An 18,798-nucleotide genomic window follows, 5' to 3' on the forward strand; every position below is an offset into this window, starting at 1 on the left:
CATTGCAATTCTATGTAGGAACCGCTGTTCAGATTCAAGGAGCCGTGCAAAGCCTGATGCATGCACAGCCCAGGATGGAGATGCAGGAAGCCCAAGTTGAACTCTCGGCACTGCCCCAGCTGTGCAAAGCGATCACAGCAAGACACTCTGATGCACCTCACCTGCCTCTTTCCCTGCAGAATTTGGGCAGCAATACCAGCAGTGCTGGGGTGGGGATGGCTGACGTTTATCCTCCAGGTAGGGTCACAAGGACCACAAACACCCTTGGATGAGGGCAGACAGTTCAGTATTTTTTTCATTTCCGTAGTGGTACCAGCAATGTTGAAAAGGACACCTGAGAGCACCTACTGTACTATCCGTCTGCAACCAAGGTTTCAGTTTGGCAATGTTTTTACTTTCAAAGCACATGCAACAGCAAAAATTCCTAAAGGCAGTAAAATGGCAGTAGATGGCTTCATCCATACCTGATGCATGGCCATTTTGTAGCAAAGCAGAGAACACCTTCTAGGTGAAAAAAGTTTTTTTTTTTTGTTTGTTTGTTTTTTAGAAAGGTATTTCCTACCTTTAAATCCCAGATCCACTCATTCTAAAACCATTCTTTCTTTCCAGGCCAGACTGACTGGGTGTGGAGATGTTGGTGCAACCTGGTGACCTGCATTTTGTAGACACTCAGTGAAGATTATAAAGCTCCTGTCTAGCCCTAAAACCTGTGAATATTACACATTTTGGCCCAAGAAAATAAGATGACTGCTCTTCAAAATGGAACCACAGGAATGTCCTTGGGACAATTAATCAAAATGGAGTTTGTCAGGACAGCACCCGGTACTTGCAGGCCATCCTGAAGCCTGGCTCTATAATGACTTAGGAGAAAACCACAACCCTCCTGCTCCAGCACCACTTTCTGCCTCTGGGAGCAAAATCTGTGGTTTTTGTGAGCCATCTGCTCTGTTCAGGCTCCTCTCCCAGCTAAAGGTTGACCAAATTCTTTGGTTTTGCATAAACCCTTTCCGTTCACATGCAACTTAGTTTCAGTGTGCTTTTTGCACAATAAACCAGTATTTCACAAGCTGTCCTTGCTCTTTCAGTGATCAAGAATATTTTTGCTCCGAGAAATGCCACAAAACTACCAAATACCTCTGCAATTAACTGAACTGTACCTGAGTTTCAATCATAAGTGAGATGTTTAAAACAGATTTTGAGCATTCATCTCTTTTTTTGTACAGTACGCGCTTTATTGCAGAGAAGACTGGATGCATTTTTAAAACAAATTCAGGAGTTGCACAGTTTCCAGACATTTCTACGACATGTTGCCCACAGTAACTCAAGTACAATGGAGTCTGTCAGACAAACAGTAAGGGGGAACTCAATCTTGTCATCTGCAATCACTTGAGAGAGTCAGAAAATCTTGCAACTGATTATTTAAGAGCCGTGTAAAACAGGTGGCTCTGCTCCTGCGAGCACCTCCACCAGCAGAACAGAGGTTAACCGTGTCACTCCTGATTTACACCAGTGTAACTGAGACCAGAAGTCAGGCTTGTATCATGAAAGCAGCCAGTGAAGATTTTATGTCAGTGTGATACGCACGTGGTGGCAGATTTGTGACGTTTGCTGAAGGGCTTTATTCGGGGTCAGATTAGAGGCAGTGTCTCCCATTTCAGGTATTACTGTATCTTTGGATTGATGCACAACCGTGCTGCCCAGTCCCTCTCCACGTGGGAAAGAAATCTTGGCGTGAAAACACATCAAGTCATAACAGGCACTAACTACCACAATAAACTGTAACACAGTCTTTGTCTACGCTGGATGCTGCTGTGTCTGGAAGCATCCCAGTGGGTCACAGCCAGCCCCAGGTAGGCTGAGGGTTAGCCACAGCCCCGTAGTGGGATCGCAAGCACATTAGAGTGTGGCTAGAAATGTTCTTTAGCATATCAGTTAACAAAGATAATGCATTTTCCTGGTGAGACCATCCATAATAATTGCTTTTGAGAGATACTGGCTGCATCAGCAATTTGAACATTATAGTATTAGATAAAAATCCCCAACGTTTTTTTCTGTAAAATGTGTTTCCTTACCGATTACATACCCCAAAAGCGAAGCCTTCTCTCTGAGCCACCACAGTGTGCTATTAAATACAGTTCAAACTGTTGATGCAAGTCCAGAGCTCGTCTGAGGACACTGAGACTGAATAGGCTGGCACAAGACACGTTAGCATAGAAAAGCCTTAAAACTACTAGACTCTGAGAACTGGTTTTCACCTCCTACACCTTTTCAAAGCGTCACTGACATAAACATTAATGGCAATTTTTACCAGTCGAAGGTCTGACACACAGGGCTCAAACTCTAATGACGTAAAACCACATGGGAGTCAGAAATTCCCTGTGATGGATGTACAGCAGAATGGTCCAGGATGTGTTCAAGGTATACGCTACAGAATAGCGGTTCATCTGGAGGTTGTTTAAATGCTGATGTGCAGTGTGCTGAAAGACAGCTTTCTTACTCCTTTAGCATTGTGCCAGCTGTATGAAAACTAAAAATCTACAGGGGTGAATGGGAACCTTGGGAAAAGTAGCTGATTGAAAAAAGCCTCAGAAACTGAAGGCTTCCGTGTAATATCAGAGCAGGGATGGCATGGATTGAGACAAGAAGAGTGCACCCAACCCACCACGTGCCTCAAAGCTTAATTTGGAAAGGATGCTTGGGAAGAAGGGGTGATAAATCATTCATCTGTCGCTTCCTGACGGCTTCGCCAAGGCTGCCAGTGCTGGCGGTTACTAAGTGTGCGCATGTGACTTGCTAACTAAAAACCTATCCACGAGATGAGAGACCACAACTCACGGAGGCTTTGGAAGGTCATCCCAAAGTGATGTGCTTCTGACATAGGCTAAATTGTAATCCATGACGAGTGAACGGGCCTAACGCCCATGAATGCTTTAAGCTCTCGTGTCTATTCCCTTTCAGAAGAAAACAAAATTATCGCATGAAGTGGTCGCTAGGCACAAATGATTCTTCTTCAGACAGATCCCCACAGGTTTCCCCCTTGTAATTACTAAAATATACTACCTGATGTGTCACGAGGATGACAAGTAATTGACATTTAAGGCAATCTAATTTCCATAGCCCTCCCATGACTTTCACCGAGCGGATCGCCTTTGTCTTCCTTCTCTAGGAACGATTTCTTGCACGTGAACATGACAAGCAGCAGCATTGGCAAATGCCACAGACTGCAGAAGAAGAGCTTTCTGGAGCTGCTGCGGTCTGCATCCCTGTAGAACCGAAAGCCGAGGTAGGAGATGTAGAGGTTGATAGGGAGCGAAATGATGGGGAAAGTCCACGTGGTGATGTCGAGAACAGGAGCCACCGTTGAGAGTCCAATTAAGGCCAAGCAGTGACGCAGAGCTACCCGCCTGCACAGCCCCGGGTGGGTGACGGACATCATGCAGTACCCTCCTCGGGAGTAATCTTCCCGCAGACCCCAGCTTAGGGCGTTGAAGTGAGGGAACTGCCAGGAATAGAGGATTCCTCCTAAGAGTAATGCACCTGTAGTAGGAGAGAAGGAAACACGCATTAGAGGGCCACTGCAAGAAGTGCTACACAAAGACCTCAGCAGATTCGGGCTGTATTTGCAAAAGAGCAGCACTATGAACCTGTTACAGCACTCTATGCAGAAGACAAGGCACGCTCTGTAAGACATAGGCATGCTCTGTTTTTAACGGCATTTACATAAGGTTGCGCACAGTCGTTCTTCGTTTTTGGAGCACTTAATTTGAAAAGCATTTCAACAAGTCACTTCTTCCTAATGAACCATTGCTAATTGGTTTCTGCACCAATTCGGTCTCTACCTGAGGGAGGATTGATGGAAATGAAGAAAAGCTGGGCAAGAGACTTTTCCTGGGAGCCTCTAACTTCCACTCCTGGGTTCCTAAGTTGGTGCATCCAGAGCAGAGTGTCACATTGACCAGAAACAGGGAGCTCGGCTCAATAACAGCAGAAAAGGAGGGTAAGCTGCTTCTTCCTGAGAACTGGGAAAATACCAGCACTTTGGTAGCCTGAAGCATGGCTGAGCTTTCTGTTTGCCCGTTGTGTGAAGGGAGGGAATTGCTCACTGTGCGGGAGCACCTCAATCCCAGACCTCGGGCAGGTGGCAGAACTGGCAGAAGCTGCTAATGAGGTGACAGAAGATGGAGAACATTTTACTTCTTCAAACCAATTGCAGGAATTTCTAAGTAGTTTGACCAAGTAACTCATTCACACCAGTTACCTACTTTTACATTTAAAAAGGAGCTACGGAGGCATCACAATTTTCCACAGCTATCCTTGGGACATGGTGCAGGGCTTATCGAGGCAGAAGCAGCTTATATGCTGATTTTGGTGAGCTTCAAGGAGACCCTCAGAGTAAACTCCCTTCACAAATTTTGTCTGAAGACACAAAAAATCCCCCAAGGCTGTTGCACATTATGAGCATTCCTGGATTTTCCTTTTGCTTCCCCAGCTCTCAAACACTCTGCTCCAGCATTAACACTTTCTTTGCATCTCCCTGCCACCATGAGCTCATTCTCTATAGAAACTACTTCTCCATTGGAGCCACGTGTCTATCATTTTCTTAATGACTTGATAGAAACAGAAACAGCAACACTTATCTGCACACGGGTTAATGTATTTAAATTCTTCCCCAAATGTTCACTTCTCCCCCAGCAACTGCTTGGGCTCTAACAAAGACCAAGTCACTGTCTTCTTTGAACTGCTTCATGGTTCATGTCTTCTCTCCACCTGTTCTGGCTCTATGCTCCTTGGGGCTGTGCATGTCTAGTTCTTGTCTTAAACAACACACCATACACTGGTGTTATCATGCAAATAATAACAATCTAAGTTTGCAAAAGAGCCCTTCTTTTGCTCTACCTTATCAACCAGTGAAGGAACAGCCCATTAGACTTAATGTGGGTTTCCAGTTGCTTATAAGATCTAGTAGTGGTATAAAAGACCTGTCTCATCGCTTTTTAAAATGAGTAACAAATACTCCATCAGGTGAGTATATGCCTCTGAAAGTTGATTACATGAAGCATGGAGATAGATGCTCATCTATTGGGCATGCAGCTTTCAGAACAACATTGCCTGCTACAACTTACAGGTGATTTCCTGGACTATGGCCCCAAACGCTTGCAAATCCTGCCATTCCATCCTACTGAAGTTGACTTTCAAGGTGTGGATGCTTAGCACCTTCTCTAAATTGGAACCTTTTAAGACAGTTGAAAATGGTGCACCCCAAAATTACCATTAATTTCAGAAAATTGTGGCAACAAAAGTAATTTTGGCCCTAACAAAATAGGATTTGATTCAGTTCTGAAACCTAAGGGAGTAGCTCTACTGAAATAAACTGAAATAAAACTTAATCAAAGAGTATTCCCTACACCAGGAGAAACAATGGGGAAAATGTACTTGTAATATGTCATTCTTTAGCTTTTTCCTATTCTTGTAAAATGTATTACTGGAGGCAAGATCCTGAATGTGATAAACCTAAGATAGGAATATTTTTCAAGTTTCACATCTAAAGTGCTTTAGAGACATTAGTTTGTCATTTTTCATAACTTAGGGAAAGGTAAGCTACAATTATCCATCAGCTGAGGCAGAGGCTGTCCCTGCTTCCCACGGCTACAGACCAGCCGGCTTCTCATCTGGCATGTGCTGCATCCCTGTGTTTCAGCTGTAACGCGGGCTTTGCTTATTCAATTGTTCAAACGTTGTGTGCAGCCAAGCTCAAAACACACCCTAAACCTCAAACACACAAAACCCTTTAACAGTTCTCTAACTATAACACCATTAAAAAAAAAAGTCATCTGGAGAAACTTTTAAACACAAACAGACCAACTAAACTACTTGAGGCTGGATTCCCATTTACAAAGCTCTGGTTTTTACATGCAAGCCTTTGGAATTTAATTACTTTGATTACATTACAACCATTGAGATAATTGATATTTTACAGAGAAGCTGAACAGTAAAACAATTTAATAGCCCATTATGAGGAATTTAACTGACCCGATCTTTTTGTTAGTTTCCCATGTGCCTTGGACATCCTGTAATTTCCTCTGCCCAGGCTGAGATTGTCAGGTTGTCAGAGATTTTTAAGTGTCACGTAAGACTGATGACTTGCAAAGCACAGCACATGGTACAGTACAATTCAGCATCAAATGAGCCCACAGTAGGAATCCTGTCAAGCCCAGAGCAGACACTGTAATACTCATTAATTACTAGATGAATGTTAACTATGTCATAATTAGGTCAGCAGTGTTTTTAAGCAATATTACAGCGAGACTAACTCTGGAGACTAACCTGCTTCAAAATAGTGCAGAGTCTACTCTGCTGCTTCTGTGCAGTTCCCAACAGTTTGGGAACTCAGTTTAATCAATGCAAATCTCCTTTTTCTCTATGGAGTTTATAATTAAGTGAAGACCAGACGAGGTCATTCACAACCGTAACACGTGGAGCTGGCACAGAGTTTGCAAAATCAAAGCTGACCGTCGGAGCAGAGCCATCGCACTTGCTTTGGCAGTGGGAGACAGCCAGCATCCCGGGACACCGCAGCCCTTGGGCTCCTTGGCACATGGAAAACCTGAGCACAGACAGACTGACAGAAATTCACATTAGATCTCTCCACTTTTCTGCAAGTGTTTATGAATTGCAAGACCACAAGTACCTGGCTCGTGGATATCCCAAATTCTTTGGCCTTTTGGCCAAATTTTTAATAGCTGCAAATTTAGCTCGTTCATGACCACTTCCAACCTCTTCACCTCTCCAAGTGTGAGAACCTGGGACAGCTGTGAGCAGACACTTATAAGTCCTGATACCTTGTCAGGCAAGTCCTGGTTGATTTTGGGAAAAAAAAAAAAGAAGTCTTTTTAGGCAAACAGGACCCAGGTCTCCAGTATTCTTTCACTCTCTTGTGCAAAATAGGTATAAAATGTTTCCTGGTTGGGTTCCTATTGTTTAATCACTTTGTACTAGATTAAATCATCTCAAAAGTTACAGGATTGCAGAGAACCAGGTAGGTCCTATAGCATCCACAGAGTTAAAGATAAATAACAGGTTTTACGGTTCATCATGAATTTTAAGGTTAAGCTATTATTTCTTTCCTTAAATTCTTTTAGAAGTATTTAAATAGTAATATATCTTCTTTTTAATAAACAAGAACAAGCTGAGATTTTTATTTTAATATCTAAGATAAAGCCAAAATGTCAACTGGCATTGAAGAAAGTAGAAAATGGTTCTTTCTTTCTGTAAATATATTTTTATCTAGTGAAGTACTGAAGCTTTATGCATTGCATTTTTCCTAAAACAAAGAAGACACTAAATTCCACAGTCATTGAGTAACTGCTTGGCAAGAAGTTTCAAGGTTCAATAAATTTGGGTAACTCTTGGAAATAATTGTGCGATGAGACTTCCAAAAGCAACTAGTGATTCTGGGCTTGCAAACCACAGTAGCTGACAGTCTAATTTTCCGAACTACAAGAGCAAGAAGCATCCCCCTCTGCAGTTATGCGCTTCACAGTGTCAAGAAGGCCATGTGGTACCTCTAAACTTTGATTAAAATCTCACGTTTTATTCCTTTTAAAGCAATTTATGATGACCTCATTTGCTGGATGGTCCAAATCTCAGGTGAGGGAGCAATGCCACCGCCTGAGCCTGTTGAGCCCTTGGTCTCTCTGCTAAAAAGAGCACCTAAGAGCAGGAAACTGGAAGATGGTTTTGAGGGTGTAAGTCCTTGCAGGGTGTGAAGTCTGACCTCTGGTTAACACATGGAGAGAAGAGCAGAGCAATCAGGTAGCAACAGCTTCTTGTCCTCTCCATCCTGGGCTCGTGCCAGGATCAGCAACCCAGGGACGAAAAGCTCCAGACCCTAGTGCGAGTCCCCCAAACTTCTCATGTCCTGTAAAGGATACAGAGCGTGTTCAAGTCTGTACATCACCTGCTCAAGAAAGAGTGGGCACATTCAGCTGCTGAGCTATCAGTGTCAACAGAAATCATGCCGGTAACATCCTTCTGAGCAAACCAATTCATTCACATAAAGCAACCTGAGGACTGCAAAGCTATTTTCTCATCCACTAAAGGGCAGAAGTAATGTTTGGATCCTGCTTGACTGTCCCATGCTGTGGATGCCACTCTCTTAAGCAGCGATTTGAAATATGCCTCTTTCATGCTGGCAATACCTTTCATCATCAAAGAACTTTATACACTGCACAGTTGGCACATGGAGCAATAGTGATGATTTCACCCACAGCTGAATTATTTCAGCTGTCTGCCTTAAACAAGACACAATAGTTTGGGATGATCCAATTAAAAATCTCCAAAAAATTTCTGAAGGCAAGTTCTTCCAGGGCAGAAAAGGACTTAAGCTACAAGAAGGCACAGGCTGGAGCACAGCATGTTGGTGGGAGCACCAGCCCCTGGAGCAGAGCCAGCTGGAGTCCAACCAGCCCAGGCAGGCAGATGAACACAGGCTTGTCTGCGCAAGTCGAGGCAAACATCTCCAAGGTTATCTACAGAGACTGCTGCATTGACATGGTGTTCCTGAAAACACACCGGAGATGAACAACTTATTATTTCTTCTTATCGTTCTCATTGTTCTTTAGACAACACGCAGTGCCTTCCCTCTACACAGTGTTCTGCAAACCTCTGCTATCACTTTCAAGCTCTACACAGGACAAACACCTATTTACTTAATCAATAAAACAAAGAAAATAAGGAAGGGGGAGCTGATCTGTAGGATCAATTCAAGAATAGACTTGCTCCTTCTGTCTTTGCTTTGGTGCTGCATATGTATGACTGGGAGGTGGCCAACCAGGCATTAAAATAAACATGGAATGGTTAAAATATCAGCTCCAAAACAGATGTTGAAATCTTACTGCATTTCCCAAACCTGGTGTTTACTGCCTTGGCAACCTAAGAATGCTGTTTTGCTTAAAGCACAATTTTAGTAATTCTTCTGCCTTGAATAATGTGAAGGAATTTTAAAATTATTTCCAGACCTTGGTAGCTCCCTGACTTATTAGAGGAAAGCACCGGCCTTTTGTCTCTAGGAAACTGGTATGAGTTTGGCTGCTGTCAGGAGGGGAAGGCTGTGGTAGTCTAAGCTCAGCCTTTTAATGGATTGTAGTCAGGAAACAACCACACACCGTTTTACTTGATAGCACACAACTGGCTCTCCTACCTTAAAAGATGTTGAACAAATTACTCCTCTTTAATCCAGACAAGGTAGATTATAGCTCAGAGACTTGACTTGGTCCAGCTGTAGCCACCTGCTTGTGAGCAACCGTGCTGCCTCAGACTGTGTTTTTCACTTTTTCTACAGGAAATTTAACATAACCAGTCCAAAACTCTTCACTGTGGCCCTGCAGGATTTTTACAGGATGTTACACTCGCAGGAAACGTACTGGATAAATCGCCAAACCTTTCATTTTCTTTCTTTTCTTTTCTGCTCATTCCCAACAAGCTTAACACGGTAGTCTTCCTTGGAGATTTCTAACTATGCAGCAGTTATGGGGGTAAAGAAAGATTTTGAAGTCTTGTCAAAGCCTTGTTGCTCATTGCAGATTCAGTGTAATATTAAACACCCAAAGGATTATTTGGGGGAGTTGGTACAAATATTCAGAGCGGTTTGGAGAGTCATGTCCATAACACAACTGCAGTGTCCTGCTACGTAAGGATTGGCTTATTAAGCTGGCAGTGGCATTTTCTGTTTGTGAAGGAGAGTTGGAAGAGGCAGTAATTACTGCCTTTCCTTCAGCTTATTTCAATGATGGAAAATGACTGTTAGGGTAAATCAATTGGCCTCCGATTATAAGCCGTCAAGATACTGCCCTGATACAATCACTCCTGAGGAAATGTTACCTACTATTTAATTTTTATCATTGTCTTTGGGAGTAGAAAAGGGATTAGCTCTACAAAACTTACATCTTAATTTTTGATTATGAAGCCTTCTCAAACACAAAGACATTTGGGAACTACCTAGTCACAAACCTTAACCAAACTGATGCAATTCCCCCCTATTTTACCACTGTGGCATTTCCTATACTAGCACCACAGCAAGACAACAACCAGCACTTCTGCTTCCACTGGAAAACAAAAGCAGATGCTACTGCTTGTGTCAGATGCTGCGTGAGCGGCTAAGCAGCCTTGAGAAGGAAAAAAGGAAAAGTATCGCTTCTAAAGCTTTGCACAAGGTCTCTGGGCTGCAAACAATGGTCCCGGCTGTCAGTGCGGGCACGCACAGCCCCGTGCGCAGCCCTAATTGTGCGCCCTCAAGGTTACACGGTCATGTAAACGAAGGGTGAGGAGGAAAACACTGGAAAACTCAAAAGCTTCATGGTCATGGGTTTCAATAGCTGTTTCTTTTGAAGGACGGCACAAAAGGCTTGTGGAACAGGAGCGTCTCGGGGCTGCGATAGACTTCTCTGCTGCAGCACATAAAGGGAAGGGGATGTTGGCCGTGTCTACAGCTTGTCTGCAAAACAAAAGGATGATCCTCGGTGTCCACCACGAATGGGAAATGAAGTTGGCAGTGGGGTTCTTCACCTCGAGGGAGTGTTCCTGGCCACTGCCCTTAACAGGAAGAAACCAGACATCCTCAGGTACGCTTGCCATGTGGAGAAAAGCTGTGTGCATACGGATACAGACAGGTGTGCACACTTTTTGTATGACACACAACAGGTTACTACAGCTGAAAGCCTCACAGGGAAACACTTTTCATTATACAGGCAAGGTTGAGAAAAACAACAAGGTCGTACATAATTCGTCTTCGCTAACCCCAGCAACAGATGCCATAAAAAAAGCGAGCCTGTTGGGTAAGATGAAAATACGGTCTTTGCACAGACCATTTGTTGTGTGCAAATATGTTTAGGAAGTATTTGCCAAAGGACCAGACTCAGCAGAGGATTGCAAACCTGCACAGCCGTGCCGGGCTCCTCATCAACCGCCTCTTCCAGGCTCCCTCTGGGGCTCCCATGTAAACCTGAGGGTGGGAGTCCCTCCTGCAGACCCCCCCGCTGTGCTTCTCCCGCGAGTGTTGTGTCACACACCCGAGGCACTGGGGCTTCTCCCGCGGGTGTTGTGTCACACACCCGGGGTACGGGGGCTGCTGCTCAGCCCCATCTGCTCCCCGTGCCCCAACAGCCATGCATGGGGCAGAGAACTGGGTAAGGGCATGTCACCTGTGAATTCGTGGGGTCGGTCCCCCAGATGCCCCAACAGTAGAACTGCCATTTCTTTTCTCTCTTGTGAAGATGGAAAGGGGGAAAAAAAAATAGCCCACTGGCTTTTGTCCTAAATTCAGACCAGCTGCTTTCTAGTACTGTCCCTCTGCCTTGGTTTTTACCCCACAAAGCACACTCCTGGGCCCCCAGCTTCCAATTCTCAGATGTCAGTGACATGAATATCTCTGTTCCCTCTGGAACAGACCACAGATTCTGTCATCTTTCATCTAAGAAGTGAAACCCCCAAACCCTGAGTTTACTAGAGGTAGTTTATGGCTGGAGCCTCCTCTGGTCCTGCGGCAGGACGGCGGAGCTGCCCTGCTCCGGCAGTGGGGGGGTTGGGGGGGGTGGCTCCCAGACCTCCTCGCACATCAAGGGGCTTTGAAAGCTCAAAGTGCTTAACTGGAAGGGACACAAAGATCTCCAATCTTATTATAACAGCATGCAATTAAGCTGTTGCTTTGCTCTCCCTCCTCCTGGCAGACAAGTGCTACACCGGGGAAGGTATGAGAGACTCCAGCCATTGACAGGTTGGGCACAGCCCCCCCTTCTCCCCTATTCTCTTTTTTTGTTACTGAAACCATCCATCTGCCAAATGTCACTAGCTGATAAGAACTGCCCGTTTTTAAATCCCCATTTGTAAATAGATGTTGGCTGACATAATTAATGTCTACCATACAACACAATTTGAATTACAAAGTAAAGGCAATTTAAAAATCAGCCTCCACATGATTACAATTGATACTCAGTCTATAAATTCCACAGCCCCAGGAATTATTTAAATTTCTGAAAATGAATGAAAATCAGTACAAGATGTCTTTCAGGAAAGCGAGACCAGAAGTGGAGCATCTGAGATAAACTAAATAGTCTCTTGAGATAAACATTCTTTGGTGCAGTAATACCTATGGCTCCAGGCCACCACGGGTCTGTGATGTCTGCTATGCTGTCAGGGCTGTTATCTGCTATGCCACTGCCACCTACTCAGAATAAATCCCCTTAACTGATAAGCACATTATGTTGAGGACCCCTGCTTGTCACTTCCATCTAACTGGGTGGTTTATACGAACACCGTGGCACTGAATTGCTCTGCTCTAAGACACCGATACAGCTCGCCGGCTGCGATGGAGCCTTCAGTGCATTAGCACAGAAAGGTTGGCGGAAGAAGTGCAAAATGTGTAAGGCAAAACATGGGCTATGGCACTTGGAAATGTTTACTTCAGATTCAGTTTTTCTGCTAACTAGAAATAACAAGTTTAAATAGACAACAAACATTTCGAACAAGCAAGCTGCAGCATTAGTCTGAGGAGAAAGACCAGCAAAACAAGAGTAATTTAAAGCATGTATACGTTGTGCCTCTCATGTGCCAAAATAAATAGCTCTGTTACTTCCTAAAGATGTCTTTACGCAGGCTCGACAAAAGCGTGGCACAGCCAGGAGCTCTCCTGCATGTGGATCCCACGCAGGAGGAGGATCCAGCACAGAACAGGACACGCTGCCAAGCTTTGCCTCTTCTTCCTGTCTTTATGCTATCACTTAAGGCTTTAAGTGAATTTCGTTATTTTCCCGCTAGTCCTTCCTTTGTAAAATCAGGAGAAATAATTTGAGGGTGTCTAGTTTTACTAGAAAAACAAATCTCTTTAGAAATGAATAATACCACAAAGGAGCAATGAAATCTGCTTTCAAGGAAGCAAATGTGTTACTGCAAATCACTGGCTGGCAGTTAAGTTGTGCATAAATACACCAGATACGTGGTAGCGATATCCACGTGATAAATTACATTTATCATGCACCTTTGACCATCTCACGTGCACTCGGCTCCCCCAATGAGGAAATGTTAACATTCCCCATCTTTCATCAATTTCAAACAGCTGCCATTAAAAAACACAAAACCCCCGAACCCACAACAAAGAATTCCACATCTTCCCAGAGATAACCTTATCTTTCACTTTTGAAATGTGAGGTTTTCCCTAAATTACGTTGGCACAAAATCCAGGGTTGGGGGCAGGATTTTCAATCAGGCTTAAGAGCATACAATTAAAGTTACCTATCAGGGGCAGAAATGGAAGCAAGCATCACTGGGAATCACCGTAAGATCTGCAAAAGATGTGTCCTGTAAGAAATAGCAGCAAGTGTTGGCATCACTGGAAATATAAAGGTCCCAGATTTTTATCTGCAAATATGCGATATTTGTTTCTTCTGCGAGAAACTGTCAAGGTATTAATCTTTGAAATAAGAAAGTTATAAACAAAATGAGGACAAATTATAACAAGGCTGCTCCAACCTAAGACTCTTTGTTATTATCTCTGAAAACGAGGAATCATCTCCAACTCTCTCGAATGACCAAGAGCATCTTGCAGCAATATCTATGAACAATGCCAGTGATGTTATTGAACTCCTGACGTTTCAGAAGAGTGCAGACATGGCTGTCCTCGGGTACCATACAGTATGGTGTAACGTTTCGTTGCCCCTCCTCAAATGGTAATGAAAGGTCTACACTTAAATATTGTTTTCCCTACAACCAGCAACATGTACAACAATGTGGCTGCTGTGAGAAGATTACAAGGAGAGAAAAAATCCACAGGAAAATGTAAACTCAAAAAAACACCAGTTAAGTGGTGAGAACCTTCCTTCTCATTAGTTTTCTAACTCCTTTCCTTCACATTCCTCTTTGTTATTGAGTGGAATGATCTTTTTTTTTAAACGAGGTGCAAATGCATTTTCACACCTCTACCTAAAACTAGGTTAAGTCTCCAAGCTAATTACACGCTATTAATGAGTTCAACAACTGTGGGTAGGCTGGTTAGAGAAGGGATGCAGGTCTGCCAGTCGTGTATGTATGCACGTGGATGCACCCTTGTCCTCCACATGGGTCTGATGCTGCTAGGTGCTGAACTCTCTTCTTCTTCGCAATGGTAGAATGTTTAACACTGGAAATGATAGTCTACAACGCAATCCTTTTCTTCTGTTTCTCTCTTTTCTTTTTAAAGGTGTTTGTGGGGTTTGTTTTTTTTTTAATACTGAAATGCACTAAAATATTACATTCAGGTCACCATTTTCAGGACTCCCCAGGTGCGCTCCATTACAAAGACCAATATCAGCTTAGTAACATCTCTTCCGCTGTTAAACCAGCTGCCTGGCCTCACTGACACAGCCTGGGAGATGACTGCAGAAGGTTTTAGCTACCCAGAACAAACAATACATTGGGTTACACACCAGCGCAGATCATAATGTTCTGGCAAAGTCTGCTCGGGTGGTTTAAAGTTATCAGCTTCCACTGATGGCATCATTGCCAGAGACTGTCCCCTCCACAGCAGAGCTGGCAGAGGGACATATAACCACATCTCAGCTGCAAATTAGAGAGGAAGAGCTTGCTTTGGATGAAGACAGTGGTCTCTGCTGCCTGCCCTGCCCGCCGCACAGGGACAGCTTCGCTCTTTGCGAAATAGGTCTTGAAGAGCAAGTTGTAATTTGACGAATTAAAGATAATGATAATCAGTGCTAGTTTACTTTAATGTGCTGGGCTTTAGCTGCAGCAGTTTAGCTGCCATTTTAAAACCAGAGGTGAAAATTTGAACTGTGAGAGCCTCTACAGCAAGGGTTTTTGGTGAGATGGAGCTCTTCGTGCCAGCTCTTTGAGGCTGGACTTCGCAGGTGAAGCATGGGCACATGAGAATCATCTTTTAGCATCAACTCTGCAAAGAGATGCCAAAACCAATGCAGAAATCCCTAAACAACGTAAGATCCAAGATCTAGGCAACTGCAGCCAGAATTACACAGTCCTTAAAAATATCTATTTTGTGTTTTTATTGCATTCTCTTCTCTTTAGAAATACAGAGCTTCTAATGATGTCTGCTATGCACTCCTTAATATGAGACACTATACATAAACATACATATCATTTATAGGTCTAAATATAAAAATGACTTTCAGAGAAGCAAATGTTTGTACAGAAGTAGTACACACGTTTAAAAAAACACCCACGAAACCTTTCATCCTGGCTCTGGATTAGATCTGTATCACAACGTGTGTACACAAAGCCAATTCAGACTGACTTTTATAGGAAGTGCATAGCATAAATGAAGAACGACGTGTACACAGAAATGAAGGAGTGTGTAGCATAAGTGAAGACTGGATTTTGCACAGATTCTGATAATTTCTGGTTAAAAGCCTTGTTGTTGAAAGTATTATTCAAGCCTTAAATATGGCACACTGTGGGACAAGTGTGTGCTAAAACAATTCTTAACAGACCTGTTAATTGAACTTCATTAGTTTCTTCAGAATATAAGTATGTGGAGCTACTTTGATTCTTAAGTTTCTAGCTGGCAGGAAAAACAAGCCCTAATTGTGTCAGAGTTTAGCTGCTGAAGAGATCAGTGTTTTATGAGGGGTGTAAAAATGGTTCACAGTTACTAAAATAGAAATCTTCGTATGCTTTTCAAGGAGGGGGGGAAGGAACATTTAAAACTTAGAGTTTAGAAATGGGCAATTAAGAAATACACCAATAAATTAATCTTCCTAGGATATTTTCTGGCTTGTGGAAAGACAGTAATAAACACATCTGGGAGTTTTCCAGCTGAAAGCTCCTGACTTGTAAGTTGGATCTTACTGGGTATGGTTTTAATCCTGAAATTACGTAATATTTTCTTCTATGTGAACCCCAAAGACACTATTTTCCTTCCAGACTATTTTTTTAAGATGGCCTAAACACATATTCAATAGGACACGGTCTTTTATCAGCTCGTGTTTGTCCCTGAAATGCTCCCGTAAGGAGAATGATACCATCATGTCTACTCATTCAGTCCTTATGGTACCACACTGTAACAGACTTTGGCACTGCAAACAGCAGAATATATCTGCTTTTGAAGCAGTACCGGGTCAACAAGCATAAGGAAGGAGGCTTACTGCCTTTTGCGTAGGTCTTTTTAGTTATGCCGAAGGCAATGCTGACAACCGCTCGCCCAGATGCAAGGGTTTTATACTCACCAGCATCGAGACTACCAGTAGCTGCAGTCCAGCCCATGACGGGGGGAATGGCACCAACGACAGCTCCCACCCACGTGTTGGCAATGCTCATTCTCTTCATGGGCGTGTAACAACACGTGTACAAGAAAATGTTGAAGGCTCCCAGGGCCCCGGTGAGAGGGTTTACTCCCAGCGTCAGCAGTGTGATTCCTGGGACTCCGCAGGAAGCCGCAAAACAGACGGCGAGCAGGGGGCTGTGGAGAGAGAGCAGGAGGTGCAGACTGAGCAAGCGTCTGTCTTAAAGAATGACTACTGCCCTGCTCCTTTTGCCTCCTCCCAAAAGTTAATATTGGATTTTTGTTATTTTTTTACTGGCCCAGCCCAAATTTTCCCATTTGAACCCCCATCCTAAGAAAAGCCTTTCTGAAAAGTTAAGACAATCTTGCTACAGATTGGCCACCATAGGTGATTCTTATTCTTGTGATCATTGTGTTCACCAAATAAATTCAACCTCTGCAGGTAAACAGCCTTTATGGAGAACTGGTGCTTCCAGCAGATCTTTCTCTTTCATTTTAATCTTAGTAAATTTTGACCTCTGGAAAAAGCACTCAGGCTTTAGAGTAAATGAGAATGGTTGTAGCTTATCAGATTTTTAACCGGTTGCAATTATCCAAGAGATCCTTTGACTGAAATGCAACAGGGTTACACACAGAATTGGGAAGCATATACGAGGAAAAGAGTACATTCAGTAATTCTGAAATTACGTTAACAGGTATAAAGTATTTTTTGGCTTTACTGAAACACCAAAGCAATTCTGGCAACAGAATTGAAATTAATAATTATTATATTCTACGTATGACTGAAATTAACCGAAAATATTTTAGGTTTGGCCAAAAGCAGCAAACAACAAAGATGCAAATTATTTCTGTTGATTTCTACTGCACATCAGCTAAAAGCTCAGGGAAGGCTGGAAATTCCAGTTAAAATCTTTAAGAAAGTGGCTGAAGCTATGTAAACTTCTGCTAATGAGTTCCACAATAAACATCCAAATATGATGAACGAGGATTTTTTGTTTGGCTCCCAAAATCACACTTTACAGGCAGCACTGTGATGCAACCCTGAGGAAGCTTTATTTGTGATGCCTTGCACCAGATCACCATGTTTGCTGCTGGTGGAGATCTCTTCACACGTGCTTGTTTGAGGGGGTTTGGTATAATGGGAAGGAGAGAATTAAATGCCACTAAGAAGTAATGTGGTGTGGGAAACCTCTGGAAGGGAGGAAAATGCCATTAACTGTGTAGCATTTAATAACCCATGTGGCTAAATACACACTTCTAGTCATCCATATAAGAGCAGAAAGTATGTGTGCTTGCAACAAATGTCTCTGCATGAAGTTTAGCTTTACACATTCTGTCTAATTGAAAACTATGCAGCCTTTGTATTCTATGATCATTCTGCCCTCTAGCCAAATCCTTAACCTAAAATACGTGTTGCAAGCACCACTCCAACCCTCGTAAGAAAAATTTGCTGGTGGGGATGAATTTTATGGGAGTTTTATCAGCAAAAAATCCTACCATTCAAATTTTGATTTTTAAGAACTTTGTTGGACCAATATGATATGGAGATCCTAAATAACTGTAAGAACTAAAATGAGCAAATCTCACACTAAAGAACTGCCTTCAATTTAAATTAAATTGACTAAGTCATTTTATCCATCTTTTCAAAACCATCAACAGATTTTAGGTTATCGAGCGTGCACAGAGCACATTGATGCTCCAGCATAACCAGTCTTAATGTTAGTAATATATCAGGAATAGAGGCAGGGTACATCATTGCCATCCTTTGACAATGAGATGTATAAAATTTGAGACTGTTTTCAGGAGCTGTGCTGTGAAAGGAGCCATACGGTGCTGTGCCCTCTGGTTTTGCAGCTAGCAGCGCTCTTTTGCAGAAAGGCAGCAAAAACACAATCTGTACCGTAAACTGTCTCAACACCAACTACAAATGCCGCACTCTGTAGACGTTGCCCCTCTATAGCGAAAGCCTGACTGGGTTTAGTTAAACAAATCTATCTTGACTGATTCCTGAATAAAATACAGTCAGACGGTAAACACCAGATTTACACAATACACACTCTCGAGGCGACAAAAGACCAGTGTGACCCTACGAGGCCAGGCTACCCATGTTTGCTCCCGCAGGGCTCACAGACATAAATGAGGACACAGTTTGACCTAATGCAACGAGCACTTTTCTCACTAATCAAGAGTGAAGACTTATCTACATGTCTCCAACTCAAATGAACACTACACACCATGAGCTGGTCACAGAGCGGCAGACACCAGCCCTTCATGCCTCTTGTGGGAGGCTGGGAGTGCAAAGCCCTCCTCCGTGGTTGAACCCAGCATCACGTCTCTCTCACATCGCTTCCCCGCAGCAGCGCTGGCCCTGTAGTGCCAGCCCTGACACCAGCTGTGTGCCGCCTTCACGGCCAACTGATGGATCGGAAAAGTACCTTCAAAAAATGAGGTTTTATCCAAAGGAAAGGGTGAAGTTACGCAGCTGAGACCTTCAAAAAAGTTGTTCTGTTCCTGCTGGA

At 43.3% G+C, this 18,798-nt stretch overlaps 1 protein-coding gene across 2 annotated transcripts in view; it reads right to left on the minus strand.

Moving 5' to 3' along the window:
- Nucleotides 1-1,230: 1,230 nt before the first annotated feature.
- Nucleotides 1,231-18,798, minus strand: part of LOC126043817 (protoheme IX farnesyltransferase, mitochondrial) — a 106,610-nt gene continuing 89,042 nt past the window's right edge. For both annotated transcript variants that reach the window (XM_049812697.1, XM_049812696.1), the window contains exons 6-7: nt 16,224-16,456; nt 1,231-3,537 (exon numbers count right to left, since the gene is read on the minus strand). In XM_049812697.1, coding sequence (XP_049668654.1) covers nt 3,095-3,537; nt 16,224-16,456 — 676 coding nt within the window. In that variant the 3' untranslated portion in view covers nt 1,231-3,094. The remainder of the gene's footprint in view (nt 3,538-16,223; nt 16,457-18,798) is intronic.

The sequence above is a fragment of the Accipiter gentilis genome, chromosome 10 (genome assembly GCF_929443795.1).
Source record: "Accipiter gentilis chromosome 10, bAccGen1.1, whole genome shotgun sequence".
Lineage (NCBI taxonomy): Eukaryota > Metazoa > Chordata > Aves > Accipitriformes > Accipitridae > Astur > Astur gentilis.